A 14,598-nucleotide genomic window follows, 5' to 3' on the forward strand; every position below is an offset into this window, starting at 1 on the left:
CCAACTCTTATTTTGTATCAATATCACGTTTTGTTCTTGAATCAGGAAAATAAATATCGTGGTGTTCCCGGCTTTCAAATAAACTCCCCGTTTTCCCGGTAACTGGCGCCATTCTGCGGAAAGTTGTAGTTTCGAGGGTCGTCTGACTGGAGCGTTTCCCTTTGTTGAGCCTAACCAACTGAAAACATGCAGAGGACATAAAATTGTCTTTTTATCGTACTTGTTTCTATTCCAACGATTTCATTTATGACTAGCTGCGCCCTGATGTTTTGTAAAGACATTTCTTTTTTCTATTTTAAATGTTCCCTCACTCAATCTCGTTGACCCAAAATGGATGTTGACCTTGTTCTCGACTTTTAAATAATGTTATTTTTTACACAGTACAAAATTTCAATTAATTCCAGGAGTCGTTGTTTGCTCATTTGAATATTGAATTTTGACATTCATTTTTGCTCTCATGTAACATCTACGTACTTACATTAGTAAGTAGTAACCGGGACCAACGGCTTCGGACATTCGGACATCTTGGAATGTCCAAACCAAACTAGGGATTACAAAGAGGTTTTTGTGATATGTCCCCACCAGTATTCGAACCTGTAACCTCCGGATCGTGAGCCTAACGCTCAACCGCTTTACACGGAGGCCTAGTCGTAGAAAAATCACAATAAAGTTACTCTACAGTAACTTCATGAAGTAGAGTTAAAAAGTTCGGAAAGAGGAGGTTCGAATGAATAATTTTATTGATTCATGTACGTGTCCTTACGATACGACGCATCTACTTACTCTTATTATATCTATATCGCTCGTATAATGGTGTTGTCCTACACATAACACAAACAACGACAAAATTATATCGATCAACGTCTATTAATTATCGTCGTAGCTACACGCGCAATGGTTGAAGTTTGATTGTCCAATTGATTGATAATAATATGTCACAGGCAAAACTCGTTTTTGGTCAGAACGCGTTTTCCCTAGTTGAAGCTATTTTTCCTGGGCTTTTGATAAGACTAGAATTGACTGCTGCTTCAACTAAATTCTAACTAGAGGAAACCCGTTTTGTTCCGAAACTACCAAGCAGAGCAGAATCGAAAAAACTTTTTGAATCTAATTTGAGCCATTGGCAATGGTTGGTAGGTCTGCCAACAACAATGTGCAGATTTTCATTGCGAAGGAACCACGGAGCTCCCGTGGCTTTCCGCATGAAACGATTTTGTATTACCTGTAGACGGTGGATTTGAGAGGGACTCACGTAAGCGAAAACTACCCCTATTGACTAGCAAATTCTAGTGTTAGCACAGGCGTTTATTAAAATCTAGTTTTGGCTAGGAAATGCGCATTTTAACCGAAATCGAATTTTAACTGTAACATAGAGTACACATTGATTGTCATCATCATCGTCCTAGTTATGTATGAGACTAAATTATTTATCATAATTATTAATCGAACATGTATCGTGCAGTGATCGATCATAGATGCGGAGTACCGAGTGGTTCGACAGTTGATAGCGTCATATTACATAACAACAACAACACATACATACATACAACAACAACATACAACAATACAACACACACATACACAACACACTACAACATACATACTACAATATAACAATATAAAAACAATAGTTTATAATATAAAGGTTGTTTAAGTTTATAAACCTTTTGCCAGTTCTTCCTCTTTTTATGTTTTATAAATATTTTATAATTATAGCCTTTTAATGATTTTATGCTTAGCTTTGTGTCGTTAGTTTTGCTACTGTTCTCATCAAGTTCTACAATCCGTTTTATTTGTGGTATCCTGTGATTGGCGAACAAACATTGTATTTACCGTAATTATTCTTTGTTATTTAATAAGCTGTTGGATATCCTCAATAAATAAATAAATATTAGATACTAGGTGATATGATATTTTTGATATTGAAATTTTATGATGAAGATTGGATAGGCAGAACGCCGAGTCATACTACGTATAGAACGGCAATCCCTTATATCAGATTAGTTTCTTGTTAGTTTCTGTTTAATATGTTCGAATTTTGAAATCGGATGCCGACGTTCTTTCGTCTAGTTCGAATATTTAGATTAAATATTCGTAATAGGCACAGTAATTGTAAATAAATACTAAATAATGATTATAAAAGCTTACGAAAGCGTATGTAGTACTACCTACCTTACTAAGTCCTCTTCTTCTTCGTCGTTCCCTCACTGCTGAGGATCGCGACCACAGGTTATGGTTTTCCACTCGGTACGGCTATATGCTGCGTGGACCGCCCTCTGTATGCTGCCGCCCACCGTCTTCTTCGCGCACGTTTGCCATCCATTTGCCCAACGATGATCCGCTTCTCCAGACTGTGCTTCGGAGATCGCATAATATGTCCGAAGAAGCTAACTAAGTAATGACGGTTAAATTGGGTATTATAATTGGCAGCCCTCGACATCACACACACAGCTGCGCTCTTGTACGATAACGTCAATGTGTAGTAAAATGATCCGTGCATCGAAAGGTACGTTAAGCCGTTGGTCCCGGTCACTACGGATGTAAGTGAGTAATCGTCATAAGAGCCATGTCAGGTGCCTTTGGCGGCTCAATAATAATCCTGATATTATTGAGCCGTCAAAGATAGAAGTAGAAGAATGTGTAGTATTTGTGTAAAACAAGTTGTTTGTATAAAGTGCCGGGGGCGTGCCTAAGGGGCAGTCTAATTAAATTAAGATGTTATTTACGCGGGTAAAATTATATTCAATACGTGTATATTATTTGTGTACATTATTTACATTACAGTCTGGAAGGATTATTTATTGGCATCGGAAGTTGAATTATGTTCGTACGACAACCCTTATGGGTAGGGTACAATATATGAGGGCTTGTGTGCCGTATGATTTATGGGTTTATTCTTTCGCAGGTCGGCCATCGACAACGTTAAGAAGACGAAAGTTGCCATTAAGAAAATATCGCCGTTCGAGCACCAAACCTACTGCCAGAGGACGCTACGGGAAATCAAAATCCTCACGCGGTTTAAACATGAAAATGTAAGTATAATAATTTAATTAATTATGTTTCTTGCTCACTTCCAATTCTTTATTGATGTAAAAAGGTTAAGGATTACGAGAAGTATTGGTAGCTTTCTTATTCAACTATTAGAAATCCATGAATATTTAAATTCCAAACAATATGGTTATCCCTTTTGTATGTTCTTAAAAAAAATAAGTTTTAAAGTGGAAGTTTTATTTTACTTAGCAATAAGAACGATATAAATACTATATGATGAAATATGTAAGGATTTTCTCGGAAATTTCAAGAATTGAAAAATATCCTTTGTAATAGGAGTAGTATTCCCTCGTCTTCGGGGATTCGAAAGTAATATACAATCTTCAAAACAGAAGACGTAGCTCACAATATTGTGTGAAAGCGAGCCATTTTATAAGAAAAATATAACTTGGTTGTTGTAGAAACCATTCCCAGAGGGTTGTGAATTTTCGAATTAAACCTGAACATTATTATTGGAAATATGCAGATAAGCCAAAGCTTCTTTTATTTTATAATCTTCTTTGCGAGTCGATGGCGATCGATACTAAATTTGTGCTGACCAATAATTGGCCACGCTTACGGCATTGTCAGTGGCTTCGTAAAGGTCTTTAATAGTGCAGGTGTTAGGGCACTTAGGACAGTTCAATGATAAAATTAATATATATAATTTTTTTTTTGTCGGTTTCTACTTCATCAAACCTTTGGCGATTCGTTGTTTCTTTTTTGCACATTTCATACGTACGAAGGTTCAGCTTTGTGGACGCGTCTTCAGAGAGTCATCTATAAATGATGTGTAGTGTAGATTTCTCATAAGAAAAATACACAATGTGATGTACGAAAATAGCTATAAACGTAGACAGAAGTACAAACATTTGTCAACTTGTAAAACTTGTTTACATTTGGCCTGTTTAGTCTAGATGTCGAATAAAGTACCTATCTCAGTTACTATAAGTATGTAATTAATGTAAATATTGCGATTTGATGTGAAAGAGTCGATGACGAGTCGACTTAAAATAACGAAAAGGAAATCAGTGAAGAGATTCAGACCCCGATCGAGTCAGAGACATTTTCGATTAATTTTCTCTTTGTGAGTATCCCTAAATAAATAAAGAAAGAAAGAAACATTTATTACTTCCGGACACCACAGACACAGACAGACAGGTACATTACATTTAACACAGGACAGAAACCACACGGAAATCAATAAGTACATAGACAAAAAAAAATACCAAAACAAAAAGAAAAACAAACCAAAATCATAAAAACAATAATAATAAAACAAAAAATAATAATATCTAATAATAAATAGTTGGTAGATAGATAAACTCTTTAGACAGAAAACTTACGCCCATGATCCTTGGCGGCGTGGACTACAAGGGGAGAGGCTACAAGAGGGCTACAAGACACCACGGTTACATTACGATACCATGTTGATAGTATTGATCATAATGTTTTACTTACCCGAGCTTAAAGACTGCGAATTCGAATCCTGAATATATCGTGCTTCTTTTCCTTCATATACAATGCTAGGGAGGAACATAATCGTGGACTGGGGGGTTAAAATGGCCACATCGAAGCAATTCATCTAAACATTTGCGCATATAAAAGTAAGTGCGCAATGCAAACAAATGTCAAATTGCAATATTGCTTATTTAGATGAATTGCTTCGATGTGGCCTTTTAATCCCCCTGTACACCGTCATTAGTAATCCTATGAAACCCGCCTAATACGCTTAGACTTGATAAAACTAACACATTATTTTTGTTGTTACAGATAATCGACATTCGGGACGTGTTAAGAGCTGATACCATCGACCAGATGAAGGATGTCTACATCGTACAGTGCTTAATGGAAACCGACCTTTATAAATTGTTAAAAACACAGGTAAGCATCGTCACATCACATACTTTTTTTAAATTTAGAAGTAGTAACTGCATATCACCGATGCCTAAGCTTCTTACTGATCAAAAAACGTCATAAATTAGGCGTGTTTAGCTTCAACCTTCAGTAGCTTAGATGTCGTTTTTATCTATGACTTATGGATCAGGTATAAGCCAAGGCGGAGTCCTTGAACCGACTTGACAATACTGGTAAATGGGTCACATCATAGAACAAAGAATAATATTATGTATAGAACGGTAATCCTCCTCCGCCCCGCATAAATTCGTATTGGGTGCCGAGCTAGATTTGCCTCACCCCCTCTAGGTCATACTTTTAATGGCCGCAAGCCGCTCAGGAGTGAGGGGAAGCGCGCGCGTACTGTCTCACTCCCACTTGGCGGTAACTCGGCACACGGTCAGAATGAGATCTTTATATAGAGTGCCCCGCAATGGAACATGCTCCGTAAGTACGGAATTAATTACTAATGTAAGAATACTAATAACTAATGTAATTAGTAATGACAATTATAGAGGAAGCCATCTTCTTCTATCGTGTGGATTGTGAGGTGAATTACCAACCCCATCAACCCTGGTGTCAGGGTTATTACTGAGCCATAGGCCCCTGACATGACTCATGTAACGACTACGTACTTACATCAGTAAGTAATAACCATGGAGGAAGCCATGGTAGCCCAGTTGGTAGAACGCTTGACTCTCAATTTGAGGTCGCAGGTTCGAATTCAGCATAGTCCTAAACCAACGATTTTCGAATTTGTTTTCGAATTCATGTTTCGATCATAAATGATAATCATGTCGAGAACATCGTGAGGAAACCCACATTCGCGAGAAATGCATTTCGGAGGTATGTGACCTAACCTATATTGGGCAGGTATTTTTTTCCCTTCGCGGGTTGGGAGGTCAGACAGGCAGTCGCTTCTGTAAAAAACCGGACCTGTCAAATCTTCAGGTTAGGTAAGCGGACCCTGTGAAAATGGGATGACGCTGAATGATCGAGGAATGACAAAAAATATTGTATGTATGTATGTATGTATTGTATGTATGTTGTTGTGTATTGAATGTATTGTTTCAGAAATTAAGTAACGACCACATCTGTTACTTTCTGTACCAAATTCTGCGAGGGCTCAAGTACATCCACTCGGCGAACGTCCTCCACAGGGACCTCAAGCCCTCTAACCTCCTCCTCAACACCACCTGTGATTTGAAGGTAATTCGTAGTTTAATATACACAATTAAGATAGTTGATGGTGTTAATTCCTGTAAATACCATCTAATTTTATTTTAAGTTATACCTGTCATTTCCTTATCCGCCGAAAAGGAAAGGGACGGGTAATTGACAAGCATAAAATTTATTGAACACGCGTCAATTTTAAGCACAAATCCAAAACAACCGTCTAAAAATTTTACATTGGCCAATAACCCGACAGAATCATGTTGACAACACACGTCAAACGGTTTACATACCAGCGAGATACCTTTTTGATTCGCCCGGGTTATTCATTAATTTACTCATTCTTCCTAAAATTAAGAGCTGTCAATCATCCGTCTCTTTCCTTTTCGGCGGATAAGAAAATGACAGGTATAACTTAAAGTAAAATTAGGAGGTGTCTACAGGAATCGGGGCCAATGATTTTAAATTTTTCATACATACCTACATTCATAAACTCACGCCTTTTTTCCAACGCGGTAAGCTGAGTCTATGGAATTCCATTTGCTTCGATCCTGACATACTTCTCTTGCTTCCTGCACATTCATCAATTGTTTCATATACGCACGCCGGTTCGGGTAAATCTTACTACACCTTTTCTAAGGACATCTCTAATTTGGTCAATGTACGTCCTTCTAGGTCTTCCTCTGCCATTTTTTTTAACGTTGGGAAATGCGTTACGCATACCACGCCCGGGGGGCGGGGTATACCGGGTGGCGACACCCGGGGAGACCCACTAAAACCCAAAGGTGTTCCTCCTTGCCGCCTTGTTGCGGGGATACGGGAACGCAATTGCACACAACCGCGTCCCCGCCGGCGGATGCCCTTTGGGGTCCAGCGCACATGAGAGCGCGTCAAGCGCCTCCCCGTCCGCCGAGGGCTGCCCGGAACACTTGGGGAGCCCTACGGTCTTCCTCTGCCAGCTCTATCTACCACCAACTTTGTCTTTCGTAATCCTTCATCCGCTTCCGTTCTCAATCTAAAAACAATATTAATTAAAATAAAATTTTATTAATTAATATTAATAGGAAATTATTATACACTAAGGCAGAGAAAGAGCAGGTTATTTTTAGCAGACATGTCAAATGAAATAGATCGGGAAAGTGGTAAGTTAATGTTGCTGAAGTTTCTGTGTATTAAGCTTAAAAACAGGCAGCTTAGGCGAGAGCTTAGGAGAGAGGAAAGTGAAATTTTATGGCCTATTTTACCTTCATGATATTGACATGTCATCGTGTTGAAAGGATTCGCCAATCTACGTGGGACGTTGCGTCTATGTAGATAATAACAATGTAGAACATTTTTGTACCCCGTTTTATGTATTAATACACGTGGGTGCATACAAAAACTCATGCCATCTAATATAAATAGCTGTTTTGGTACTCATTTCTATCGGAAATTCGGTGGGATATTTATCCTAACCTTAGGTAAACATCAGGAGGAGTTCGGTGGCGCAGCGGTAAACGAGCTCGGTCTGCGATTGTTGAAGTTAAGCAACTTTCGCAAAGGCCGGTATTAGGATGGGTGACCATAAAAAAAAAGATTTCATCTCGAGCTCCTCCGTGCTTCGGAAGGCACGTTAAGCCGTTGGTCCCGGCTGCATTAGCAGTTGTTAATAACCACCAATCCGCACTGGGCCCGCGTGGTGGTTTAAGGCCCGATCTCAATATAAATCCATAGGGAAGGCCCGTGCCCCAGCAGTGGGGACGTTAATGGGCTGGTGATGATGAGGTAAACATAACGTTGGGTAAATACCCAACGTACGTTGTTATGCTCTACTCTGTATTATGGTCTACCATAAACTTTGCCCATTTGCTGTGGCCATTTTACCACAAACCACCACACAAAGCAATTCATCTAAGAAAGCAATATTGCAATTTGACATTTTGTTTGCATTGCGCACTTACTTTTATATGCGCAAATGTCAAATTGTGTGGCAATTTTAACCCTGTAGTAATTCCTTAAGAATTTAAAGAATTATATAGCGGTAGGTTACTATTGCCTACAATAAATTCATCGAATTCGTTTCATGTTATATAACACGTTGATAAGCAAGCTGCAATATTAAACAGGCGCGCGTAACTAAGCAACTCAATGTATATTCTTATGATTTTCGACATTGTTCATCTCATCATACACTACAGTCTAGTTTACACAGACTGTGTTTGTCGATATAATAATGTTTTATTAAGAAATTGTTAAAATATTAACAGTATATTTTACTTGAATATTAAAATAAAGTAATATTGCAGTAGACTGTGTGTATAGGGATGGATTACGTTTCAGTTGAAAATGAACAGTTCGCTTTGCTACCGAAAATACAAACTATTAATTTTTCCCAGAAAACCAGTTTAATTTCTGAATTCAAATGAATTTGATTGAAAGTAATGTACGTATAATCTTAACCCCTGTATGAATAGTGAACGCGTTATAATTTATTAAATAACCAAAGATTCAACCTGATTTCGCCTGGGACTATTTTTTTTTAGAAGGGACACTATCCGCCCCGCGCCGATATAAGCTGAATTTACCTCACCCGATGATGGGGGTCATTTTAGTCTATTTAAGCCGTAATCCTTTAAGAAGTAAGCGAGCGCGCGCGGACTGTCTGTCTCATTTGGGAGACACTAATTTTCATGGTGATACAATGAGATTTTTGTATTGATTGGCGTGTGACCATAGTAAAGTTTAGGAACTTTTTGTCTCCAACCCAGAAAGGTCTCGCGTTCATAGAACACGAAATATAAAATATATACATATGAAAAGGGTTTTTTAGGTATCTACTATTTGAGATAGCTACGTACGACAATGGAATCTACTTTATAACGTCACACATCTGTCTGAAAAGGGACGAATGGATGGAAGGCCTAACTGTGTACATCCATCTACCCGAGAAGTAAGGGCTTACATTATTCTAATGCGGGCTTTGGGGGCCCTGATAACGCTATATAACGACTATCAGTTTTAGTATGCAAAGCCCCTTAGGATTGTTATCAGATATCGTAACAGCGGGCTATAATCAAGGCGTTTAATACGGGTAAGATTATGATGAAAATGACTACCGGATTGTTAGTGAATATATATACATACACATATGCTCATGCCCATAACCTCTAAGAGGCTACTTGACAACATAGTCAAATGAGATACTTTTTACGAAACGTCAAAACGGAAGTTTTCTTTGCAGTTTATATGGAAATACTGTCCTGTGACGTCGTATTCATTATTACTTAATTCCTAATTAAAATTTCAAAATAAGTCGAAAAGTAAAATGAGATTAATTTTATTTCTAGATTAGCATTTTGTAATTTATCTTTGATCCAGTCAAATATCCTATAATATTAATTGATTGAATAAAAAGGCAACAAAGATAGCTGTTTGTAACAAAGATACATACATAAAAAATCAAAATCAAAAGTGTTTTATTGCAATTGTACAGTCCAATCATACATAATCTTACGCCCGTTTCTCACCGGGGTAAGCAAAGACTATGGAATTCCATTTGCTTCGATCCTGACACACTTCTCTTGCTTCCTCCACATTGATCAATGGTTTCATACACGCACGCCGATTCAGAATAGTAACAAAGGTATAGAGAACAAACAAGTAATAATAGAGTGACGCCCCCATACCTCCACTGCCTTCTACCTTCAGTACCTTTTGACATTGTCTGAAGTAAGGGGAGTCATAGTTCTCACACAATATTCAAAATGCCATCGGGGTAAGAACGCAGTCACGCGCAGATTGGGAGTTAATGGAGTGAGCATAGTCACAAGCGATCAGACGATTTGCAGATTGAATACGATGAAGTTGGTACCAAGTGATCAGGCTATCGCTTCATCTCATTAGGGTGGACACAGTACCTTAGTATTATTTTTTCTGTTCAGCTGAGAAATTAGAGAATATTTTTATATAGTGTGGCTTATAAGGTGGACTACCAACTTCAACAACCCTGGTGTCAGGATTATTATTAAACGGCCAAATGCCCCTGACAAGCCTTATGTACCGACCACGTACTCACAACAGTAACTAGTGGCTAAGACCAACGGCTTAACTTGCCTTCCGAACAAATCACGGATAATCTCTCTTCCGGACGATGGGGTGATCAGCCAGAACTATAAACCTATAATTACCCGACTGCGACGAAGCAAAGAAAAGGGTTATGTGTTTGACCGGTATGTATGTATGTGTGTATGCACGTCTGTTCCAACCTAACTTCTAAACCAGTTGTCAGAATTTGGCAAATGAGGTGTCACTAGAAGCGTCTTGATTGTCTGGTGGTTATAGGCTATGTGGTGTCACACTAAATTTAATATGGCACCCTCTAGAGGACATAACTGAGGACGAAATTTTTTAAAAATTGTATTGCCGTGGTCGTATGCCAATTTGTCCTAACAGTGTGCTTACCACAGCATACGACCACCGCTATCCACTAAACATCAAATCAAATCAAATATACTTTATTGCACAGAACTAAAATTTCAACAATCAGACATAACACAAACATCGTACCTTTTAGAGCGTGATTGTTCCGTAGTCGGATTAAAGTTTTTAAACTTATATTTTTTGGAGAATTAGACTTATAACATAACATCATTTGAGAGTTCTAAATCTAGCTCCATCTCATTTTACAATCATTGTAAGTAAAGCGGCATTATTTTTAGAGAAGAATGTAAAAAAAATGTAATAAAATGGCAACGTAACCTAAACACACTAACATTACGCAAATGATGCATGATTCATCGCAAAACAAATTATTGTGTTAACATTCTTGTAAATTTAGCCTTAATTTAGTCAATTTAGTAGTTATTTCTGCGGTCAGTCTTGACATCCTTTCACCAATTTCTGAAAACTATTTTTGCATTAGCCATCAACAGATTAACAAGTCATTCGGTTTTGACTCTAGTCACGGCTCATTTACTCATTATACTCGCTCCTTGTTCGAGAGGTTTTAAACAGTGTAGTCTACGTCTTATGCTCCAGCATCGTCACAATTTTCAAAGCTCATATCCAAAGCTAAAAAAAAAAGTTAGTTTCCCGCTTCCTGAACGCAGCTGTCAACTAATGTCATTACGGTTTTTGTGCACCGGCGCGTCACTTCGCCTCCGTAAATAAACTAATTGAAAACTAATATTTAATACAAAAACATGATTGATATAGTGCGAAAAATCTGTTACTTACATAATCAAGTGCTTTTTTCTCTAAAAAAGCTAGAAACAGTACCAAAGAAAAAATGTGGATGACGACGAGCGTAAGTTCTTTTTGATAAAACAAAACGTGGATTATACTGGTAAGTCTTAACATTATCCATCTACTAAAACAAGAGAAGATATAATTATGATCAATTCAATTTAATTCCTTTTATTGTCGAAAACAAATTACTTTTTTTTGAGGTTATAATTTTATAATCCTAACATTCGAAGAAGTAACTTAAGTTGGTACTTATTACTAATAAAAGTAACTAGTTTTATTAACAGAAATAATAATAATATTAAAATTGTATCGTGTTCGTGTTATAACAGTGATTTAAAAGTTATACTTTATTCCGATGTTGATGTTGTTTAAATTCGCCTTATATAAGGCAGGCAAAGATCTCAGGACTATACAGTCTTGACTTTAGTAATTTAATATTCGAAAATCACGATCAAAATAGGCCTAAGCCTTGTCTTCAGTCCCTGATTGCCGCGTTTTTATTTTCATCTGTCAAAAAAAAAAAAAATTTTTGTTTCTTTTTGTAATTGTGTTCTTGGCTTATGTTGCGGTTGATAACTTACTATCAGCGAATGAAATGAGCAGTTTTTTTATAAAACAAAGAGAACCAGTGAAATATAACCGCAGAATGGCATAGAAAAGTAAATAATTAACTCGGAAATAATTTGACAAGTTCAGATAATTAGATGACAGAAGCACTTCATGTTTACCCTGTTCATCAAGAAGTACCTATGACACAGTAGTACTCAATATCACAGAGGTCATCTACACCATTGGTAGACAAGATACATAACTTATTCAAGATAACACTTAAAACATTTAGAGGATTATAATTGGTTTACTACAAGATAACCATACTTAAAAATGATATTATATATATTATAACAGTACATAATCCCTTCTCACAGTCTCTGTTAAGTGGTGTTAATAATGTTATCTTCTCCGAATGATACTTACTATATAAGATGATGATAATATACCCTAACAATAAAAACAGAAAGAGTGTTAAGAGAGTACAGGCAAAAGATAGCCTTATTATAGTAAGCAATTTCTTCCAAATTACTCTAATCTTATTATAATTCAAGCTTCCAACGTATGGGTGATGATTATTGGTACCAACCTAACCAACAAGAGAACACCACTTGGAGAGTCACCTAGTTAAGCACTAGTAGTGAACTGTCTGACTAGAGAATAGACAGACTATTTGTTTCCCTTTAGAGCTATCACAATAGAGGATAGACAATGGACTCGATGTATCAACCCTATTAACATAAAAATCAACCACTAAGACCATTGCTAAGCGCTAATATACCTATTTTACATTTCCATACCTAGAGCTATCACTTAGAGGATAGACAATGGACTTAAAGGCACAATGCACATAAGAGCTACCATTAGGAAGGTCGCCATTGATAAGCGATAATATACCTATTTGTCATTTCCATACCTAGAGCTATCACTTAGAGGATAGACAATAGACTTGAAGGAATCAATGCAATGAATGTAAGAGCTACCACTAAGAAAGTCGCCATTGACAAGCGCTAACATATCTATTTCTCATTTCCATACCTAGAGCTATCACTTAGAGGATAGACAATAGACTTGAAGGTATCAATGCAATGAACATAAGAGCTACCACTAGGAAGGTCGCCACTGACAAGCGCTAACATACCTATTTCTCATTTCCATACTTAGAGCTATCACTTAGAGGATAGACAATGGACTTGATGGTATCAACCTAATTAACAAAAGATCTACCACCAGGAACGTCGCCATTGCCAAGCGCTAATATACCTATTTATCATTTCCATGCCTAGAGCTATCACTTAGAGGATAGACAATGGACTTGAAGGTATCAACACAATGAATGTAAGAGCTACCACTAAGAAAGTCGCCATTGACAAGCGCTAACATACCTATTTCTCATTTCCATACTTAGAGCTATCACTTAGAGGATAGACAATGGACTTGATGGTATGAACCATATTAACATAAGAGTTACCACGATTATGGTCGGCATTGGCAAGCGCTATATACCTATTTCTCATTTCCATACTTAGAGCTATCACTTAGAGGATAGACAATGGACTTTATGGTATGAACCCTATTAATATAAGAGCTACCACGATTATGGTCGGCATTAGCAAGCGCTATATACCTATTTCTCATTTCCATACCTAGAGCTATCACTTAGAGGATAGACAATGGACTTGATGGTATCAACTCAAATAACATAAAGCTACCACTACAAGTATCGCCTTTTGCTAAACGCTAGTAGATAGCTAGAACATAGACCAACTATTTTTTATACTTTTATTTCCATGTTTGGTTTGTCACTTGAGGAATCGAAGATAAACCATTGAATTGTCGGGGCTTACCTACCCATGTTGAAACTCAAGATTAGACTAATGCTGAGAAACAATAGACTATTATGTCAAATTGATTATTATAAAATAATGAGAGTACAAATTCTGAAGAAATAACCGACAATTCAAAACCTAAAAGCCTCTGTTCTATTAATCAACCTCAACTGTGCTAGAAATCAAAGTATGTAATGTCAGAGATTACTTTCAAAAGAGATAACTGTACACAAGACATGGTTAGAGAATACTGCTATTAAATTCTTTCAACCAACATCATAAAATTCAAATAGCACATAAATAATAATGAATAACATTGCCCGAAGAGTGAGTAAACGAGATAGCAACAGGATCTTTGGAACAGAGACAACAGTATCAGCAGGCAGCCCCACAGCCAACAGCATGAACAGAAAGCCCACAAGGAACAGTATCAGCAGGCCGCCCCACAGCCAGCAATAAAAGCAGTGATGCAACCAGTCATGATCAGCAGTGCTATAACCAGCAGTACCAGCAGCCCTACAGCCAGCAGTAGTAGCAGAGCTACAACCAGATGTATTAGCAGTCTCACAGCCATTAGTATCAACAGTGGCCCAGGCAGCAAGGCCGTTTAAGAATAGTACCTCATGAGGAGGAAGAATTCCCTATAAAGTTATAATGGGAAAATTTGCACAAGCAAATATATTTCTCAAAATTCTGGTAAAATTAATTCCGAATGTCTATCACTAAAAGTTTTAGCATTATCATTAAGACATGGGATTCAAAATCCTGTCTTTGTTAATCAGGAATAACAATACTAATCTCAGTATAAATTGGGGTACCTACCTGATAATATTATAACTTCAATGAAAATTTCCTTCAAGTATTACATTCGAAATTGTAAAATATTGATACCTAG

At 37.2% G+C, this 14,598-nt stretch overlaps 1 protein-coding gene across 1 annotated transcript in view; it reads left to right on the top strand.

Annotated features, from left to right (window-relative positions):
- The window catches only part of LOC126367554 (mitogen-activated protein kinase 1), a 55,932-nt gene that overhangs the window by 20,907 nt on the left and 20,427 nt on the right, over positions 1-14,598 (top strand). The window contains exons 2-4 of the mRNA XM_050011134.1: positions 2,906-3,032; positions 4,804-4,914; positions 6,001-6,135. Coding sequence (XP_049867091.1) covers positions 2,906-3,032; positions 4,804-4,914; positions 6,001-6,135 — 373 coding nt within the window. The remainder of the gene's footprint in view (positions 1-2,905; positions 3,033-4,803; positions 4,915-6,000; positions 6,136-14,598) is intronic.

Source organism: Pectinophora gossypiella, chromosome 6 (assembly GCF_024362695.1).
Source record: "Pectinophora gossypiella chromosome 6, ilPecGoss1.1, whole genome shotgun sequence".
Classification (NCBI taxonomy): Eukaryota; Metazoa; Arthropoda; class Insecta; order Lepidoptera; family Gelechiidae; genus Pectinophora; species Pectinophora gossypiella.